At 38.6% G+C, this 22509-nt stretch overlaps 1 protein-coding gene across 1 annotated transcript in view; it reads left to right on the top strand.

The window, feature by feature from the left end:
- MYO16 (myosin XVI) overlaps positions 1-22509 on the top strand; it is a 944954-nt gene that overhangs the window by 856553 nt on the left and 65892 nt on the right. Inside the window, exon 32 of the mRNA XM_053707787.1 lies at positions 6223-6381. Within this exon, the coding sequence (XP_053563762.1) occupies positions 6223-6381 (159 nt within the window). The remainder of the gene's footprint in view (positions 1-6222; positions 6382-22509) is intronic.

Genomic DNA, 22509 nt, shown 5'->3' with positions numbered 1-22509 from the left:
TACTTTACAAGACATAGCGGCAGTCATGGATAATACACTGTCAGCGGTATTAGCCAGACTACCTGAACTTAGAGGTTAGCGAGATAGCTCTGGGGTGAGACAAAATGCAGAGCATACTGACGCTTTAAGAACCATGTCTGATACTGCCTCACAATATGCAGAAGCTGAGGAAGGAGAGCTTCAGTCAGTGGGTGATGTTAATGACTCAGGAAAGATACCTGATTCTAATATTTCTACATTTAAATTTAAGCTTGAACACCTCCGCGTGTTACTTAGGGAGGTTTTAGACTGTGATACCATTGCAGTGCCAGAGAAATTTTGTAGACTGGATAAATGCTTTGCAGTGCCGGTGTGTACTGATGTTTTTCCAATACCTAAAAGGTTTACAGAAATTATTAATAAGGAATGGGATAGACCAGGTGTGCCGTTCTCTTCCCCTCCTATTTTTAGAAAAATGTTTTCCAATAGACGCCACCACACAGGACTTATGGCAGACAGTCCCTAAGGTGGATGGAGCAGTTTCTACTCTAGCAAAGCATACTTCTATCCCTTTCGAGGTCAGTTGTGCTTTTTTTAGAGCCAATGGATAAAAAATTAGAAGGTTACCTTAAGAAAATATTTATTCAACAAGGTTTTATCCTACAGCCCATTGCATGCATTGCCCCTGTCACTGCCGCTGCGGCGTACTGGTTTGAGTCTCTGGAAGAGGCTTTACAGGTAGAGACTCCATTGGATGACATACTTGGCAAACTTAGAGCACTTAAGCTAGCCAATTATTTTATTTCTGATGCCATTGTTCATTTGAATAAACTAACGGCTAAGAATTCTGGTTTTGCTATACAGGCACGCAGAGCGCTATGGCTTAAATCATGGTCAGCTGACGTGACTTTAAAATCTAAGCTACTTAACATTTCCTTCAAGGGGCAGACCCCATTCGGGCCTGGCTTGAAGAAGATTATTGCTGATATCACAGGAGGAAAAGGTTGTGCCCTTCCTCAGGACAGGTCCAAATCTAGGGCCAAACAGTCTAATTTTCGTGCCTTTCGAAACTTCAAGGCAGGTGCGGCATCAACTTCCTCTAATAATAAACAAGAGGGAACTTTTGCTCAATCCAAGACGGTCTGGAGACCAAACCAGACCTGGAAAAAAGATAAGCAGGTCAAAAGCCTGCTGCTGCCTCTAAGACAGCATGAAGGAACGACCCCCTATCCGGTAACGGATCTAGTAGGGGGCAGACTTTCACTCTTCACCCAGGTGTGGGCAAGAGATGTTCAGGATCCCTGGGCGTTGGAAATTATATCCCAGGGATATCTTCTGGACTTCAAAGCTTCCCCCCCAAAAGGGAGATTTCACCTTACACAATTATCTGCAAACCAGATAAAGAGTGAGGCATTCTTACACTGTGTACGAGACCTCCTAGTTATGGGAGTGATCCATCCAGTTCCAAAGGAGGAACAGGAACAGGGTTTTTACTCAAATCTGTTTGTGGTTCCCAAAAAAGAGGGAACCTTCAGACCGATTTTGGATCTAAAGATCTTAAACAAATTCCTCAAAGTTCCGTCGTTCAAGATGGAAACTATTCGTACCATCCTACCACTGATCCAGGAGGGTCAATATATGACTACAGTGGATCTAAAGGATGCTTATCTTCACATTCCGATACACAAAGATCATCATCGGTTTCTCAGGTTTGCCTTTCAAGACAGGCATTACCAGTTGTAGCTCTTCCCTTTGGATTAGCTACAGCCCCAAGAATCTTTACAAAGGTTCTAGGGTCGCTTTTGGCGGTCCTAAGGCCGTGGGGCATAGCAGTAGCCCCTTATTTAGATGACATCCTGATACAGGCGTCAAACTTCCAAATTGCCAAGTCTCATACGGACGTAGTACTGGCATTTCTGAGGTCGCATGGGTGGAAAGTGAACGAGGAAAAGTGTTCTCTATCCCCACTCACAAGAGTTTCCTTTCTAGGGACTCTGATAGATTCTGTTAAAATGAAAATTTACCTTGACGGAGTCCAGGTTATCAAAGCTTCTAAATTCCTGTCGGGTTCTTCATTCCATTCCGTGCCCTTTGGTGGCTCAGTGTATGGAAGTAATCGGCTTAATGGTAGCGGCAATGGACATAGTGCCGTTTGCACGCTTACATATCAGACTGCTGCAACTATGCAGGCTCAGTCAGTGGAGCGGGGATTACACAGATTTGGCCTCTCAACTGAATCTGGACCAAGAGACCAGGGATCCTCTTCCCTGGTGGCTATCTCGGGTCCATCTGTCCAAAGGTATGACCTTCGCAGGCCAGATTGGACTATTGTAACAACAAATGCCAGCCTTCTAGGTTGGGGTGCAGTCTGGAACTCCCTGAAGGCTCAGGGATCGTGGACTCAGGAGGAGTCTCTCCTTCCAATAAATATTCTGGAACTAAGAGCGATATTCAAGGCTCTTCAGGTTTGGCCTCAGTTAGCAACTCTGAGGTACATCAGATTTCAGTCGGTCAACATCACGACTGTAGCTTACATCAACCATCGAGGGGGAACAAGAAGTTCCCTAGAGATGTTAGAAGTTTCAAAAATAATTCACTGGGCAGAGATTCACTCTTGCCACCTATCAGCTATCCATATCCCAGTTGTAGAGCACTGGGAGGCGGATTTTCTAAGTCGTCAGACTTTTCACCGGGAGAGTGGGAACTCCATCCGGAGGTATTTGCACAACTGATTCTCCGTTGGGGCAAACCAGAACTGGATCTCATGGCGTCTCGCCAGAACGCCAAGCTTCCGTGTTACGGATCCAGGTCCAGGGATCCCAAGGCGACACTGATAGATACTCTAGCAGCGCCCTGGTCTTTCAACCTGGCTTATGTGTTTTCACCGTTTCCTCTGCTCCCTCGACTGATTGCCAAGATCAAGCAGGAGAGAGCATCGGTGATTCTGATAGCACCTGCGTGGCCACGCAGGACCTGGTATGCAGATCTAGTGGACATGTCATCCTTTCCACCATGGTCTCTGCCTCTGAGACAGGACCTTCTACTTCAGGGTCCTTTCAACCATCCAAATTTAATTTCTCTGAGGCTTACTGCCTGGAGATTGAATGCTTGATTTTATCAAAGCGTGGCTTCTCCGAGTCAGTTATTGATACCTTAATACAGGCATGAAAGCCTGTCACCAGGAAAATTTACCATAAGGTATGGCGTAGATATCTTTATTGGTGTGAATCCAAGGGTTACTCATGGAGTAAGGTCAGGATTCCTAGGATTTTATCTTTTCTCCAAGAAGGTTTGGAAAAAGGATTGTCAGCTAGTTTCTTAAAGGGACAGATTTTTGCTCTGTCTATTCTTTTGCACTAGCGTCTGGCAGATGTTCTAGACGTTCAGGCATTTTGTCAGGCTTTAGTTTGAATCAAGCCTGTGTTTAAACCTGTTGCTCCACCATGGAGCTTAAACTTGGTTCCTAAGGTTCTTCAAGGAGTTCCGTTTGAACCTCTTCATTCCATAGATATCAAACTTTTATCTTGGAAAGTTCTTTTTTTTTTTTTTTTTTTTGGTAGCTATTTCCTCGGCTCGTAGAGTCTCTGAGCTATCTGCCTTACAATGTGATTCTCCTTATCTGATTTTTCATACGGATAAGGTAGTCCTGCGTACCAAACCTGGGTTCTTACCTAAGGTGGTATCTAACAAGAATATCAATCAAGAGATTGTGGTTCCATCCTTGTGTTACACAATCTGGACGTGGTCTGTGCTTTAAAGTTTTACTTACAAGCTACTAAAGATTTTCGTCAAACATCTGCTTTGTTTGTTGTCTACTCTGGACAGAGGAGAGGTCAAAAGGCTTTGGCAACCTCTTTTTCTTTTTGGCTAAGAAGCTTAATCCGCTTAGCCTATGAGACTGCTGGACAGCAGCCTCCTGAAAGGATTACAGTTCATTCCACTAGAGCTGTGGCTTCCACTTGGGCCTTTAAAAATGAGGCTTCTGTTGAACAGATTTGCAAGGCGGCGACTTGGTCTTCGCTTCATACTTTTTCAAAATTTTACAAATTTGATACTTTTGCTTCTTCGGAGGCTATATTTGGGAGAAAGGTTTTACAGGCAGTTGTTCCTTCCATTTAAGTTCCTGCCTTGTCCCTCCCTTCATCCGTGTACTTTAGCTTTGGTATTGGTATCCCACAAGTAATGGATGATCCGTGGACTGGATACACCTTACAAGAGAAAACACAATTTATGCTTACCTGATAAATTTATTTCTCTTGTGGTGTATCCAGTCCACGGCCCGCCCTGTCATTTTAAGGCAGGTAATTTTTAAATTTAAACTACAGTAACCACTACACCCTATGGTTCCTCCTTTCTCGGCTTGCTTTCGGTCGAATGACTGGCTATGACAGTTAGGGGAGGAGCTATATTACAGCTCTGCTGTGGGTGTCCTCTTGCAACTTCCTGTTGGGAATGAGAATATCCCACAAGTAATGGATGATCCGTGGACTGGATACACCACAAGAGAAATAAATTTATCAGGTAAGCATAAATTGTGTTTTTACAGGTAAGTATTTAGTTTTAAATAGGAATAATTTATTTAAGTATAGTGTAGTGTTAGGTGTAATTGTAACTTAAGTTAGTTTTTATTTTACAGGTTAATTTCTCTTTATTTTAGCTAGGTAAGCTATTAAATAGTTAATAACTATTTAATAGCTATTGTACCTAGTTAAAATAAATTGAAAATTTGCCTGTAAAATAAAAATAAATCCTAAGATAGCTACAATATAATTATTATTTATATTGTAGCTATATTAGGGTTTATTTTAAAGGTAATTATTTAGTTTTAAATAGGATTAATTTAGTTCATAATAGAAATATTATTTAGATTTATTTAATTAATATTTAAGTTAGGGGGGTGTTAGGGTTAGTGTTAGACTTAGGTTTAGGGGTTCATAATTTTATTACAGTGACGGCGGTGTAGTGGGGGGCAGGATAGGGGTTAATAAATTTATTATAGGTGGCGACGGTGTAGGGGAGGCAGGATAGGGGTTAATAAATTTAATATAGGTTGCGGTGGGGTCAGGGAGCGGCAGTTTAGGGGTTCAACTATTTATTTAGTGGCGGCGAGGTGCGGGATCAGCAGGATAGGGGTTAATAACTTTATTATAGAGGGCGACAGTATAGGCGGGGCAGGATAGGGGTTACTAGGTATAATGTAGGTGGCAGCGGTGTCTGGGAGCGGCGGTTTAGGGGTTAATACATTAATAAGAGTTGCGGCGGGGTCTAGGAGCGGCGGTTTAGTGGTTAATACATTTATAAGAGTTGTGGCGGGGTCTAGGAGCGGCGGTTTAGGGGTTAGTAACTTTATTTAGCTGCGGGAGGCTCCGGGGGCGCCGGTATAGGGGGTAGAACAGTATAGTATAGTGTGGGTGCTTAGTGACAGGCTGGCAAGAAAGCTGTGAAAAAGCCGAAGAGCAGCGAGATCGGATGAGTGATAACTCTCACAGTCCGCTGCTCATCGCCCCGTACTTGGTGCGCGGCTTTTTGACAGCTTTTTTGATAACTTAGGCAAATTTTTGCAGGTCCGCGGCAGCGATGTGAGGCGAGCTTAGGCAAGCGTATTGGGCCCGCGTAGGCAGGAAACGTAGACACGTTGATAACTATCCCCCACTGTATATAGTTACTTTATATATATCTGGAATGTAAGGATAAATGTTGTCATTGTCCTATATGTGGTTGGCAGGAAGGAATTGATATTTAAATAATATCTAAATTTAAAAGGTATAGAACTGATGGGGATATGGGAAGGGCAGATCATATTTGTGTATCTAGGGCAGCAAAAACCCTGAATACAGCACAGCCATAAGAACCTGCGGTAAGTCAATTGAATTTTTCTCTGTTTACTGTTTAGAATTGTTGTTTCTTTTTTCATTGAAAATGTTGAAATGCATATAAAAAAAAATCCCTTATATAAATAATAGTATTAACCAACAAACATTAAAACAAATGTATTCAGTCGGCTTAATGCGCAAAAATCATCATTTATTTATTTTAGTAAATATTTAAAAAAAATAAGCCCTTCTCAAATGCATAAGGTTTAGTGAAATGTTACCCAATGCTTCTTGTTAAAGTAGGGTCAGAACGATCAAAACTTAATTATATATTATATTTTATGGAATAAGCTGTATTCATTTTCTTGCATCAATATGAGCTAATAAATTGACTACATTTAACAAGTATTTTCCTAATATTTTATTGCAGATGTTGAAATGAATATGAACATATGCAGTGGAGTAGATCCTGCGGCACTAGATATTCAGGATAAAAATGCAAATAATCAGGAGAGCATATCAGCAAATTTACCAACTAGTTGTACAGCATTTGAAAATGGAAATTCAGTAACAAATCCAGTAACAAATGGTGAGTTACTCCTTTATGCTTTAAAAAAAAAAAAAAAAATGTTTACAGGGACATCATAGATACTGTGCAAGCTAGGAGGAGGAAGCTGAAGAGGCTGGTAGGACTTTAAAGACCATAATTACTTAACTTCTCTCTTGAAGGGCCTTATATTCAAAACCTTGCCACTCAAGTGAGATATTCTAAGACGTCAGTGCTGCAAGGCTCTTATTCAGAAACACAAATGTTATCTTGAGAAATGTTTATGTTGCTATGTAATGTTCTTTAAGTGAAACAGAGACTCCTACGTTACAATACAAGATTAAAAAAAAAAAATCCCCCACATTTTCTGTGATTTTTCTCCATACCAGCGAGGTTTTCAATATGAGGCCCGAAATCACAAAAGGAAAGAATGCCCCTGGTACTTTCCATTGTCTTCCAAATGCATGCTCCTGTGAATTATGGCCATATCCGATCCCAATCGGCTTGATTGTATTTTGTGGGAACAAGCATTTGGAGGGCAGTGGAAAGAACAAGTGATAGTGGTGACTTACAACAGAGAAACTTTTTTTTTTATATAAAATAAGTGAACCATGGCAAAATGAATTACGGACAGCTGCCACCATTTATTTTCCAATGGTAAAAAAGGCCAGGTCATATCCATTTGCTGTACATAATGTGAAACTATGTAGAAATCATATTATCTTCCAGAACAATCTCCCTGTATCACATATGTTTTTTGATGCACATTGAGGAACCTATATTTGATCCTAACAAAATGTCATGCAAGTAAAAAGTGTGTGCATTGACATTTTATAAAAAGTTATATCCCCAGTAAAAATGTATTTAAGAACGGCAGACAAAAATGTTATATACACTCATTTTTATTATGCCTTCTTTTTAATTTACCTCTGGCATTTGTTTTAATCCACTCCTCCCTGAAAGACTGGAGTATATACTAAATACCTAAGTATGCTCCAGTTTGTATGAGCCTGCAGTGATGTGATGTCCCGAACTGTTCGCCCGCGAACGGTTCACAGCGAACATAGCTTGTTCGCGTTCGCGTTTGTGGGCGAACACATGGTGATGTTCGATCCGCCCCTATGTGTCATCATTGTGGAAACTTTGACCCTTTATGTCACAGCCGCCCTCACAGACCCTCCCAGCTACTCGGAATCCGCCATTTTAGACTCATAACGACCTTGCTTGCTTAATGAGAGGACGTGTTGTGTTTTTGCTCCTGACATTAATAGTAAAAACATAGCTAGGCTAGTGTATTTAGTGTCCACTACAGTCCAGAAGGACTCCACTCATCTCTGCTGCAAGCACAGCACCCCAAAAAGCCCTTTTTAGGGCTATATTTCGTGCCGTTTTTTTTTCTCGTTTTTTTTTTTATTAGCATTTGCCAGGCTTTCAGGCTGTGTGTTTAAGGCTCACAGCATATGCTGTGATTACTGCCACCACTGATATCTCCCTAACAACATTAGTTTAAATTTAACTAACCAAAAAATTTAATTATTTTTCTAGTGTAATTTTTTTTCATTTTCTATCAGGCCAGTGTCACACAGCATATACTCTGGTTCATTGCTCTGTGCCAGCCAGCAGCCACCAGTGTTAATATCCGTTTATAACATTATTTTTAATTTAAAAAAAAAAAAACACAAAAAAATATTTTTCTAGTGTTATCTAATTACATTTACTATCATGCCTGTGTCTGTCAGGCTCACTCAGCATTAATATAACATTAATATACCTCATTTTTTTTCAGTCTTTTGGTTAATTGGTCTGTGCCAGGCAGCCACCCAGCACTCATATCTATTCTTCTTCACCTTAATTTTAATATAAAAAAAAAAAAAAGTTTAAATTGGTTTGCTAGTGTAATCTAATATAATTTTCTATCCGGCCTGTGTGTTTTGCTGACATACAGAGCCTACTGTGTTTACTTGCTGCCCTCCCTAGTCTATGAGCCACGACTCATATGTGTTTAACCTTTTATCAATTTCACCCCCCAAAAAATAATTGCAATCATTTTTCTAGTGTAATCTAATAGTATTTTCTATCAGGCGTGTGTGTATCCGACTTACAGAGCCTACTGTTTTTAATAGCTGCCCTTCCAAGGCTATCAGCCACGACTCATATGTATGCGCTTAACCTTTTTCTTTAAATTTTTAAAAAAAAAGTCTTTAAATCATTATGCTAGTGTAATGTAATTGTATTTTCTATCAGGCCTGTGTCTAACTGTCTATCTGACTTACACAGCATACTGTTGTTAATTGCTGCCCTACGTAGCAGCCAGCCAGTGCGACCACTCATAGAGTCATATGTGCATTGCACTTCTTAACATAATTTTAATATTAAAATCTTATATTTTTAAAATATTTTGCTAGTGTAATCTAACTTAATTTTCTATCAGGCCTGTGTTTTGTCACTTACACAGCATACTGTGTTAAATTGCTGCCCTACCTACCATCCACGACTCATATCTGCTAGCCTGTGTGCCAGGCCCAACTAGCCAATTAGTGTCACCAATCACAATTCTTTTAACAGTATAGAAAAAAATAAAAATCATAATTTTTTGGACTGCAAATATTCAGTCTCCTAGTGCCATTGAATTCCATTTACCTCCTGCCTGCCACTGCCAGCCTTTTGTGCCAGGCCGTGTAGCCAACTATTTACACCAATCATAATTGTTGTCACAGACAGTACAGTTATAATTAAAATTAACAAAATTTTGATTGTTGATCTTAATCCTCAGTTTGCTCGTGCCCTAGAATTGTACTTTTCTACTGCCTTCCAAGCCTGTGTGCCAGGCCTTCTTGAAAAATATTTACACCAATCATATTTGTTGTGACAGTATTCTTAATAATTAAAAATTAAAATTGTTGTTAATAGTTGTTGAGAATCCTCAGTTTGCTGGTGCCATTGAATAGCACTTTCCTGCTGCCTTGCAGCCTGCTGTGAGCCAGGCCCACCTAACCAATTGTTGCCAGCAATCATATTTCTTTTAACAGTATTTCAAAAATTGTCAATTATCACATGGGTCGCAGACCAAGAGCAGATGTCTTATTATTATATTTTGTATGGGTAATCATCCAGGCCGTATAGACCTCACCAAATAGGGGGAGTTACAGAGATTAAAGTGCTAAGAATGGTAGTACTTAAAACACAACCTAGTTAAAATTGGTACCAGACCGCATGTCTTATTATTATATTTTTTCAGGGTAAACAGGCAGGCCATATAGAACACCCCCGATAGGTGGGGGGGGGAAACAGGGTTTAAAGTGCTAAGAAAAGTACTAATTAACACAAGCTAGTTGGGTCCAAGAACGCATGTTTAATTATTAGACTTTATTAGGGTAATTATATATCTGACAAATCTATCTATTTCTCTTCTATCGATTCTATCTAACTATCAATCTATGTATATCTATCTATCCTATCTATCAATCTATCTTCTGTCCGGGATGTTTTGAGACAGCCACTTTGGGAATGATAGTTGATTTAGGCCCATTATGGCTTAAAAGCAGACTCTGCAAAAAATATGTAATTTTCCATGGGAGTTTTGCCAGGGATCCCCCTCCAGCATGCGACAGTCCAGGTGTTAGTACCCTTGAAACAACTTTTTCATCACTATTGTGGCCAGAAAGAGTCCTTGTAGGTTTTAAAGTTCGCCAGCCTATTGAATTCAATGGCGGTTCGCGCATTCGCGAACAATACCGGAAGTTCGAGTCCGCCGTTCGCGAACCAAAATTTTTAGGTTCGCGACTAGGGTTGCACCGATACCATTTTTTATGACTGAGTACAAGTACCGATACTTGTTTTCAAATACTCGCCGATACCAATTACTGATTCTTTATAATTTTAAAGGACTGTAATTCAAAAGACATTATGAAATAATAAAAAAGTTCACTGAACATGTTTTAAAGAACCAGTCAACACAGTAGATTTGCATAATCAACAAATGCAAGATAACAAGACAATGCAATAGCACTTAGTCTGAACTTCAAATGAGTAGTAGATTTTTTTTCTGACAATTTTAAAAGTTATGTCTTTTTCCCCTCCTCCTGTACCATGTGACAGCCATCAGCCAATCACAAATGCATACACGTACCATGTGACAGTCATCAGCCATTCACAAATGCATACACACTTATTCTTGCACATGCTCAGTTGGAGCTGGTGACTCAAAAAGTTTAATGGAAGTAAATTGGAAAGTTGTTTAAAATGGCATGCTCTATCTGAATAATGAAAGTTTCATTTTGATTGAGTTTCCCTTTAAATAAAAAATATTACAATAAAATATTACATTTAAAGGGGTGATGCAATTGGGTTGTAGGGCTGTTATATAACATCAATCTGACATTTGTATGGACGTTCGACTCTAAGTTGAACTGTCTTTCACTTTCCACACTACTGCATGGGGCAGAAAGATATTTTTGGGCCATTTTAGCCAGAGCTGGAAATCTCTTTATTAACTGCCCAGTACTTCAGGGGTTTGTCTGAATGAGGAACAGTGATCTCTTCTACAATAATACAAATAACAGCAATTTGTATTGGCAGAACAGTAGTAAACAATTTTTAGTTTAGTCTCCTCTCCAGTTTAAAATGAAATGGGAACATGTAGTTTGAAAAACGCCACAAGATAGCATATGGGTAGGAAGTGGAGGTATCGGTTTAAGTATCGGTGCATTTGCACGAGTACAAGTACTTATGCAAATACTTGGTATCGGTACCGATACCGATACTAGTATCGGTATCGGTGCATCCCTATTCGCGACATCACTACCTAGATCAGTGCTGGAGATGATTAGTATCTTGGCAACAGGAAAAAAAGATATACATTTACAGAAACTATTGAAGGGTACTAGCACAGTAGTGGCACAGTAAAATTATAATTACAGCTGAAACACATCGAAAACATTAAGTATACTTTAACTTTTTTCAAGTTTTATTTTGTGCATGTGTTAGAGTATAGTATTTTATAAAAGGAATTTGTTTTTATTTGTTTTTATAGTGCTTTTAAAACATTTTTGTGATGCACCTCATTTCTGGTGACATGGAATCAGCTGTTTGAAAAAAATGAACTCACTGCGCATGCGCTCCCCGCGTCACCACATTGCAATCGCCGCACTTAACTAAATTAACATTCTAGCCATAAGATTTGTCAATGGCCTTTAATGCGCATGCGCCATCATTGTTATACACTTAACACTACAAATCCCATCATGCCTTTATTTTAAACGGAATGAAATCGTAGAATATTGACCAACTGAAAAATGTCATCGGATAAAGACACCTGTTGCTAGGCAGAATTTATGACAAAGCACATCCCCCTACTATAATTCTGTATTATTGTTTCCTAACAAGAGGTTAATGGAAAGTGCAACACAAATATACAGAGACAGTGATGCTGAATAACTGAACGCACCACACAACTATGTACTATCAATTTCATAAAGTTTTAAATGATAGTACATAATTGGGTGGTGTGTAATGAAATTGATAGTACATAATTAAGTGTTGTGTTAATCCGCTGGAAGTGACGTGATTGGCTAATCTGAGGAATTGGCTCATATGCCAGAACACCGGTATCCTTGACAGTTCAAGTTGTTCTATGTGGCAGGAAGTTAACTGTTTGCCCTGACAAGGGGTGGGTACAAACATGGGCATTTGAAAATTATAACAAAATGCTACCAGTCCTAGTATACTAATATACTATAAATTTTGGAGTCACTATATGATAAACCTTAATACACATTTACATATTTTTTGTGTGTAATAACATGAATACCTTTATCCAGACTCCTAATACATAAATGAAAATAGATGGAGCATATAGATTTACCAATTATTTAGTGTTTCGTTTATTTGATCTGTTGCATTATGATCACAATTAAACACAGCAAAACAACATTGGTTAACCTATACATATAAAGCCTTAACCTGCTAACAGTATGTTACCTAAACTTTGCAAAATAAACATTCCTCTGTTTGTGCTATTAGCCAAATTTTTAACAAACTATTCCAATATGTGAGTAGGAAGACTAATTTAGAACCCATTGTTAATTATGATATCCCTTATTATTTACTGCTGTTAAAAATGTTGTTGGAGTGGAAATTCCCTTGCATGACTCATAGCACATACGCTCACTGGAGGGGGAGTGACATGTAAATTGGCCTTCCAGGAATCTCACTCCCCACAACTGTACAAGGCATGCTGAGAATTAGGGGGAGATTTATCAAGCAGCCAATGCTACTTTCTCTGCCTGATGGTTCTGGCATGCCGGAAACATAAGTTAAGAAGCAGCGGTCATAAAACCGCTGCTCCTTAACTCATCCGCCACCTCTGAAGTGGCAGACTGCAATCATCCCAATCAGATATGATCATGATGATTGACACCCCCTGCTAGCGGCCGATTGGCCGCGAATATGCAGGGGGCCGCATTGCACAAGCATTTCACCAGAAATGCTTGTGCAATGTTAAATACTGTCAGTGTATGTTGTCTGCATTTAGCAATGTAGGGTGGACATGATTCTTTACAGCGTATCATGTTCACCCGCCATTTGTTAAATTGTCCCCCTAGAGTTCAGAACTACAGTAGCACAATACTGAGTGGGAAAAAGTGAACTATAAATTCCAGAATGCTATGTAACTCCCAGAATACTGTGCTTCTTCCTCTAAAATGGAGCATCATTCAGGGGAATTACAAGGGAAAAAAACAGACATTCAATTTTTTTTCTGCAGTTTGCACTCCAGGTGGGAAGAAAAATCCAGTCGGGGGGCAGATACCCACCTTCATGAATTTCATAATTTTCAAGCAACGAAGCTGCTGAGGTGTTTTAAGTAAAATATTAGTATTACTAATTTATTTTCATTGAATCTAGGCCATTAAATAGTCTAACAGAAAAGTTATTATGTATATGTAATCAAGCTAAAACTGTAGCAGTGCCTAGATTGTGCAATTTATTTATTTCTTATGTCAACCATATCAACATTTTTATAGTAAGAATTAAAACATACAGCAATCCTGAGCCTCTGGCCTCAGCTACAAAATGGTTGTTTTGCTGTCAAATCCTCCAAGATGGCATGAAGAGAATGCAGACATGCCTACAATATCAGAACTTGCTGGAACAGAACCACATGGCTAATAGATGACGTTTCAGGGAAAGTTATTCCCTTTGCTCAGATAAAAAAACTTTGAATAATAGTGAATAAACTAACACATTATGTATTGGTTTGCAAACACATACCTCCCACTCCAAACAAAAAAGCGCCAAACTGTGTACTTGGAACGCAACCCTGCGTTCCATTCAGACCCAGACCAGAAGCGCAATGGCTCCCCACTTCTGGTTTTGCCGGGTGTATATTTACATCAATATAATCAAAATTATTTGTTGTTTATCTTTATAAGTGCAATGTTCTTATACTACATAGCAATACTGTGCAAAGCCAGGCATACACAATAATATACCTCAATAATGTGGGAACGTTAATAGTGTCATTTTCGGGTTTCCTCTTGTGTACCAAATTAATTTGTGAGGGTCTATTCCCATCATTAAACCAAAAATTTACCGGGCTTCTCGATATAATAGGGTTTTATCACGGTCTCCACCTCGGTCAGGTTTTGGCACATGATCTATTAACATGTATCTGATCGATGCCACTGAGTGTCTTTGTTCCGCACAGTGTCTGACGAGCCTTTTACAAGTGCCTGGTGTATAGCCAGTCTGTGATTGGCCATGCGTTCTCTCAGGGTCCCCTTTGTCTTACCAATATAGAACTTTGAGCACGGGCACATAAGCAAATAGACCACATGGGTGGTGCAAGTTATTGAATGCCTGATGGTATACATCTTATTAGTATGGGGATGATGAAATTTCTTTGTGGCGATAAGTCCATTGCATGTCATGCAACCCACACATTGATAGCTTCCCTTGATGTTTATCTTCTGTTTCTTTTGATAGCACTGTTAGGGATCTGTGTGTACCAACAGGTCACAAAGATTGGTGCTCCTTTTGAACCCCACCATGGGGTTAAGTTCTTTACTGAATCTGATCTTGGGATTAGATGACATGATTGGCCAGTGTTTTCTTATAATTTTGCCAGTATTAATGGTACCTGGGGTATAGGTGGTCACCATAATCATCTTATTATGTTCTTGATTCTTCTTCTCTTTATTTATGTGTATATTGTTGGACTGTATCCAGAATGGGACCCATCATGTTTTGTTTGTACCCTCTTTGGAGGAACTTCTTCCTAGTATCTTCCAACTGGGTTTCCCCCTGTGTATGGATTGAATTATTGCAGATGTTCTAACCATTTGTGATTTAACAATACCCTGAAATAGTGTGGGTGGATGACAGCTATCGGCTCTAAAAATTTAATTACGATCTGTTGATTTTTTTATATAAAGTAGTCCCGTGTTATTAAGAGTATTAAACCACAATTGTAGGGAGTCCAACCAAACCCCCCCCCCCCACCAGATCAGGAAGATGTTGTCTATATATCTTCGTTAGAAGACAATAGACGACACCTCCCCAAGCCAAACAAGGCTATTTTCGAATTCTGACATAAAAACATTGGCATATGCTGGGGCAATATTTGACCCCATTGTCATGCCAGCGGTCTGTACATAAATGTCATTTTCGAATCGAAAATAGTTTTGTTTGAGACAGAACTCTATTAGGGTCATTAAAAATTCCACGGGAGGGCCAATATAATGAGCTTTTCCAAGTACGTGGTTCTTGACCGCCAACAGTCCCTTGTCATGGGGAATGATAGTATAAAGACTGTTGACGTCCAATGTAACCAACAAATCTCCCTCCTCAATAAGGAGGACATCTTTCAACAATCTAATCAGCTGATTGCTGTACAATAAGAATGCACGGATCTGTCTCACAATGGGCTGTAGTAAAAAATCAATGTATTGTACCACTGGTTGTGTTAGTGATTGGACCTCTGACCGGTGGTTTCTGAAGGCTTTTGTGCACTTTGGGAATGGTGTATAACACCGGTACTCTGGGATATTGTGTAATACTAAAGTCACAAATCTGCTCAGGTATAAAGCCCTGCTCAAATCCGAAATCCAATATATTTTCCAGTTTCTTTTTAAAAGTGCCTGCGGGATCACCTACAAGTTTCTTATAGGTTACAACATCCATTAGTTGTTGCAGTATGTCTTCTCTGTATTCTTTATAATCCATCAGGACTATAGCCCCGCCCTTGTCTGCGGGCCTAATAATCAGAGAAGAGTGAGACTGCAAAGACTGCAAAGATCTAATGGTGGAACGTTCTCAGTAGTTAAGTTGTTTTTCCACTTTATATCATGTATTTCCTGTTCCAAATCCTGTGCCACAAGCCTTGTGAAAGTATTTATACTGGGGCTGCAGTTTCCTGGCTCAAATGTACTTGTTTTTTTCAGGCTACTTGGTACTTGGTGTGTGCTGTTAACCTGGGGTCTATTGGCATGTTCTTGAAAAATTCTATAATGTGTTTTATGTCCAATTCAGAACAACTAGGGACAAAAGAGAGACCTTTGTTAAGCAGATTGGTCTCTGATGACGTGAGTACATATGAGCTTAAGTTAATCACTATATCCTCTAATGGCCCCTGTCTGGGGGTCTGTATCGTGTGCCCCGTCCTCCTGAAGTGGGGTCTATAATGCCGCCCCTTCTGGACCTGGTGGTCACCCATAACAAGTTACCCTGTCAACATTGTCCCCTATAGCTTTGTGTCTGTATGCTATGTGGAGTACTAGGTGTATATGTATCAGGTCCAGTCCGGAAGTCACTACTCGCATCCATGTCTGAGGAGTCAGCTCCGCTAGTATCTACGGTGTCAAATCTAACATGTCTGTTCCTTTGTCTACTTCTAGGGGCCCCCTCCTGTGTGTTGTTTAACCATCTATTTACCCTTCCTTGTGAATAGTCGTTATTAACTGTTTCACGTTTCCTATTTTTTAATACAATCAAGTCATTACGATACTTCTCAATTTGTTGATTAATCTTATTAAGCCAATTCTCCTGTGTGTCATTAACCAACAACGTATTCTTACTCTCCTCAAATGTGTGGATCTCTGCCCTCACTTTAGCTAACAAGGTGGTTATCTCCTCAATCACCAGTAATACCAAATCCAACGAACATTTGTTTAAAATGAAACACCACTTTTTCCTGAACTCAGGATTATCTCTCCCTATAGTGGGTATGTTTTTAATCCTGAATCCTCTAGGGATATGACTATTACGATGATAATCTGATAGATAGCTACCATGTAGTGCTAGATCTATTTCACGTTTTTTCAATCTAAGTAAAGCATGGTAAACATTAATGGGGGTCTCACCGGTTTTATGTAGAAAAGGAGCAATGAGGATACGTGCTGCATCATCCTGTGTATAGGAAGCTATCTCCATATGTGCCTGGATTGCTTGTACATTAGAGTTCTCTGTAGTGGTTGTCTCCATTCCCAAAGGTTGTGTGTTAGCATCCATATGTAATATGAAAATAAATCCTGCAGTCTTTAACCTGTTGTGCAGATAACGTATTAGTCCATGAGGCAAACAGTGCTATCAATTAAAAACAATGATAGTGAAAAAAAAGCAGCATAAGTAAAAAAGTATAGAAATTCTTGGGAGTCCTTCGTTAGTGTAAGTAATATCCAACATAAACAAATCTATCCTCCAGATACAACCACCTGGGTTCAAATATAGCCAATAATAAACTTTTAAAAAAACACTGCACTCTCAGGATTTAGCGAAAAACAATAGATGATGTTTCAGAGAACAAATACTTTTGATTATATTAATGTAAATATACACCCAGCGAAACCGGAAGTGGGGAGCCGTTGCGCTTCCAGTCTGGGTCTGAATGGAACGCAGGGTTGCGTTCCAAGTACACAGTTTGGCGTTTTTTTGTTTGTTTGGAGTGGGAGGTATGTGTTTGCAAATCAGTACATAATGTGTTAGTTTATTCACTATTATTCACTGTTTTTTGATCTGAGGAAAGGGAATAATGTTCCCTGAAATGTCATCTATTAAAGCTGACCTTGTTTTTCACTAAATCCTGAGAGTGCAGTATTTTTTTGAAAGTTTATTATTGGCTATATTTGCACCCAGGTGGTTGTATCTGGAGGGTAGATTTGTTTATGCTGGATATTATATACATGTGCGCTAACCCAACACTGCGTCAGACCTAAATTGCCAACCCTGAAGCACGTTAAGCATATTTTACATTCCAATGTACTTCACATAGAAAAAGATTGTATTATTAAATATATATTTCTATTCATACAGTATGTGATAATGTTAATGTAAAATAGATATCTTTACCTATATATGTATAGGTATAAAAATACTGGAATAGGTATACAGGTGGCCCTCGTTTTACAACGGTTCAATTTACACCATTTCAGAATAACAACCTTTTTTTCCAGTCATGTGACTGCTATTGAAAAGCATTGAGAAGCAGTGCATTTATTAAAATAGTCAGTAGTTGGAGCTGTCCGCTTGTGTTGCAGCAAAGCCAAGCAAGCTAAATTTTATCAGTTTAACCAGACCTGAGCAATTGAGCAGATTTTAAAGGAACAAGATCTTCCTGTCTATAAATCAGTCCAGATTGGAATGCATAGAAATAACTGTTTGCAGAAAAATGCAAGTGAAGTCTGTGTTGTGTGATTATTTTATTAGGTTTATAATGCTGTTTAGCAAATGTTTTTGTTCATTTAACTTATTTTAATGATATATTCTGTGTTGTGTGATTATTTTATTAGGTTTATAATGCTGTTTAGCAAATGTTTTTGTTCATTTAACTTATTTTAATGATATATTCTGTGTTGTGTGATTATTTAATTAGGTTTATAATGCTGTTTAGCATTTAAAGTCTTCATTTCAAAGCTTTAAAAATAATGTATTAGGTGTAACTTATGACAATTTTGAGAGGGCCCTGGAACCTATCTCCCTCACTTCCCATTGACTTGCATTATAAACTGGGTTTCAATTTACGGTTTCGATTTATAACCATTCCTTCTGGAACCTAACCCCGGCGTAAAGTGAGGGCTACCTGTATATATATATATATATATATAGCTTGAATTGCAGAAAGAAAAAGCCGGCACTTCTCCCAGGATGAATGATAAAAACGATCTTTATTCCATATACATTACAATAAGTAAGTAAGAATGCAAAGCTAGAAAGTACGCCTTACATGTTTCAGCTAGTGCAGCCTTAATCATAAGCATACTCCCAGGTAAAAATGGCTAAAATAAATAGTGCTTGCCCTTCACTTATTGGTTGAATGAAACATGTGACTAAAGTTACCAGGATGTACCTGTAGGTAGACATTTAAGGTGGAATTAATTCAATGTTAGATAACTGACCAATGACTATCATGTCAGATTAAATAACAGCAAAAAATGGAAGTGCATTTAATAGGTAGTTGCACTTTCTCATCAGGTGGCAATGCTTTCTATAGTGCAAATGTGGGTGAGACGACACGTAAAGCCCGTGAAACAATGAATAAACCCAAATCTAGTATCAGGAGGGGGGATTTAGAGGCCCCTGTTGCCCATCATTTTATTAAGGCTAAACATAACATTTCTCAACTCAGGTTCCAGATTATAGAACAGGTGCATAGACCTAGGAGAGGAGGTAATAGGGAAAAGTTATTAAAGAAAAGAGAGGCTTTTTGGATCTTTAAGTTGGAGACTTTGCTGCCAAAAGGGATGAATAGAGATCTAGATTGGACCCTTTTTTTATATTAAAAAACCTCTTATGATTTTCCAGATTCTGTTAAATGGATAGTACTCCTCTAAATTTGATGTGATTCGTGATTATATCAACTTCCATGATTTTAAATCTGTTTTTAAGTGATTTTTTGTGCACTTTGTTCTTTTTATACCATTTGTTGAAGGATAATGAAAATATGTAAATTCAAGGTTGTAAAGACATGAAATAACCACTAGAGGGTGTAACATTATTGAGGAGCTGTAATTTACTAACAAGTTGTCAATTACTATTTGATTACACCAATGTAAAGGTATATAAGGACAGACTCAAGTGCCATTATGTATTCACATGATTAAGGGGTAACACCCGAAACGTTGTGGACTTTGTTTGTGCCATAATAAAATACTTATGCTGCTGCATCTTTTGTTTGTATCCATTTGGGGGTTTGCAGGAACCCTGAAGCGTGCATTGGGCATTTAAGGGTGCTGGACTTTGGACTGTTTTCTATAGTGCAAAGACATGTGTTGCTAAAAAGGTAAATAAATTGTATTAAAGAAAAAGACCAAACAACAAAATTCCTTATAGGTAAAGTTTTAGCATTAAGGTCATATGTAATTGCCACAATGAAAGTAATAATGTATACTAGATGTATTAGATGTTTTGTAAGAGGAGGTGACAATCCTACCACAATGTGTATAATATAGAAGAGCACTCAATCCAATGAATTTAGTTGCACTCAATTTTATAAGCTTAAAGGCTGTGATTCGTTTGATGGAGGTTCAAAGTTCACAATCAAGTAAATATCAGTAACACTACATTGCAATGATTGCAATGCTGTGATAGAAAACATTATTCCCAAAAATTGATTAGATCAAAAATTGAGTTATAACCCTTAGGGATTCTGGTGTCTAAATGAAAAATCCAGAATGCCTCACGTTTCAGGAGTAATTTACCAATGTTGCCCCCACGTTTGGGCAGTCTGACAGCTTCAATTACCATCCATTTCAGTGTTTTATTGTCACTATTGTGTTCCCGAATGAAATGGTTTGCTAATTCAGAACATTCATCTTTCCTTTTAATGTCAGAGAGGTGTTGCCTAATTCTCTCTCTGACCTCTCGGATTGTACACCCAATATATTGTTTCTTATTGCATGTACACCAGATCATGTATACTGCGTATTTGGACCTGCAGTTGACACATGTATCTAGTTGATAAGTCTTTCCATTGGTGTATGATGAAAAAGTTTTTGACATATGTCCAAAACTGCATGGAATACACTGGCCATAACCACATCTGTGCATTCCTGTCACCTGTAACCAGGAACTTTTCAATTTATCACTTTTTAACTCGCTGGGTGACAGGATATTACCCAAGGTTACTCCTTTTCTGTAAGAGAAATTGCAAACTTTTTGCACTACATGCTGTAATCTGTCATCCGCTGAAAGCATGGGTAAATGTTTTTTAATCACTTCACAAATTCTATGATAATCAGAGGAGTATTGGGTCACAAAATTGACTTTATCTGTAGAAAATTGAGATTTTTTGTCTCTTTTTCTTTCACTCAGTAGAGATTTACGGTCAATTGTCTCAATTTCTGCTTTTGCCTTTTAAATCAGTCTTTTATTATATCCCCTTTCGAGGAATCTTTTAGTCAGTTCTGAACTTTGATGTTCAAAATCCGATGGATTGGTACAGTTTCTTTTGGCCCTGAGTAACTGTCCCTTAATTATAGAATAAGGAACATGTTTGGGATGGTTACTGGACCCATGTAACAGAGTGTTACCCGAAATGGGTTTTCTGTACATGGTGGTTTCTACTTTGCTGGTGTCATAATTAAATGATAAGGTAATGTCCAGAAAATTGATACTGTATCTGCTGTACTCGTGAGTAAAGCGTAGGCCACATGGGTTGTCATTAAGATAATCCATGAACTCTTTTATCAGACAGTCATTCCCAGACCATACCAACAGCAAATCGTCTATATAACGATAATATGTGCGTATGTTGGAACTAAAAATGTTACGTTCTCCAAAAAGAAACAAAGATTCCCACCAGCCCATGGTTAAATTTGCAAATGAGGGGGCAAATTTTGCCCCCATTGCAGTTCCACGTATCTGGAGATAATAGGAGTCTTGAAATGTAAAATAATTATGAGTCAAAAGAAACTCAGTAACCTCGACTAGATAATCAATGAAAATGGGAGTATAATTAGTGTTGTTCTCTAAAAAATATTTGATCGCTCTTAAACCCACACAATGTGGGATAGAGGAATAAAGGGAAACCACGTCTATCGTAAGCCAGTGGTTATTAGGCTCATACTGAAAATTCTCAAACTTTTGTAAGACTTGTTTCGTGTCTCTTAAATAACTGGGGAGTATCAAAACTAAAGGCTGTAAGATGCAGTCCAGCCATTCTGACAACTTCTCACATAATGAGCCAATTCCAGACACTATTGGTCGGCCCTTTACATCTTCCAAGGACTTGTGTACCTTTGGGAGTACATGGAAGATGGGAACAACGGGTTGTTGAACAAAAAGGAATTTAAAGGTTTCCTGATCTAAATGACCAGCCATGAGACCTTTATCAAGGAGTGTTTTAAGATGTGTTTTGAAGGCGGTAGTGGGATTATGGCTAAGTACAGTATAATCATCGGTGTTTTCTAGTTGTCTCAAAATTTCTTTAACATAGGATGATTTTTGCCAAACAATTACACTACCGCCCTTGTCAGCCATTTTGATTACCAAGTCAGGATTATTCTTTAGTGATTCAATGGCCATTCTCTCTTTGGCTGATAAATTATTGTGACCTTTTTCTGGATTAAGAGACAGATGTATCAAATCTCTTTCAACTCTTTTTTGAAAGTTGACCAGAATTTCACTGCTTGTGTGTATTGGGTAGAATACTGATTTGGGTTTAAACCCTGCATAGGAGTTAATCATTCCCTCCAGAGTATTACTCTCATAATTCAAGGTGATCAAACTCTGAACATCTGATAATTCTGAAAAGGTGAAATCTTCCATCTGGAGACTTTCCCTTAAAGGGACACCATTGTCAGATATATTCACAGTTTCACTTTCTGGGGAAGAGATGAAATGTTTTTTCAAAGTAAATTGTCTTATCATCTTATTTACATCGGCCAACGTTTGGAATAGATTAAATTTAGATGTGGGTACAAAGCCCAGACCTAATTCCAAAACTTTACTTTCCTCATCACTGAGAATGTAGCTGCTGAGATTAATCACATTGTTATAAGTTTTGTCAACACCTTCTACATCACATATTTGTTTTGTCCCCGACCCCTCCTCAGTTGGTATCTGGTTTGGTTTTGTACTGTGCCTCCTCTTTGTACCCCCCCTCCTTGTCCTCTTGCGGGATTCACTGGAGGGTTCTGAAAAACCTGCTCAATTTCAGAGAATTCAGATACTGGAGGA

Source organism: Bombina bombina, chromosome 3 (assembly GCF_027579735.1).
Source record: "Bombina bombina isolate aBomBom1 chromosome 3, aBomBom1.pri, whole genome shotgun sequence".
NCBI classification, from domain to species: Eukaryota; Metazoa; Chordata; class Amphibia; order Anura; family Bombinatoridae; genus Bombina; species Bombina bombina.
This window is presented reverse-complemented; position numbering and strand designations above follow the sequence as displayed.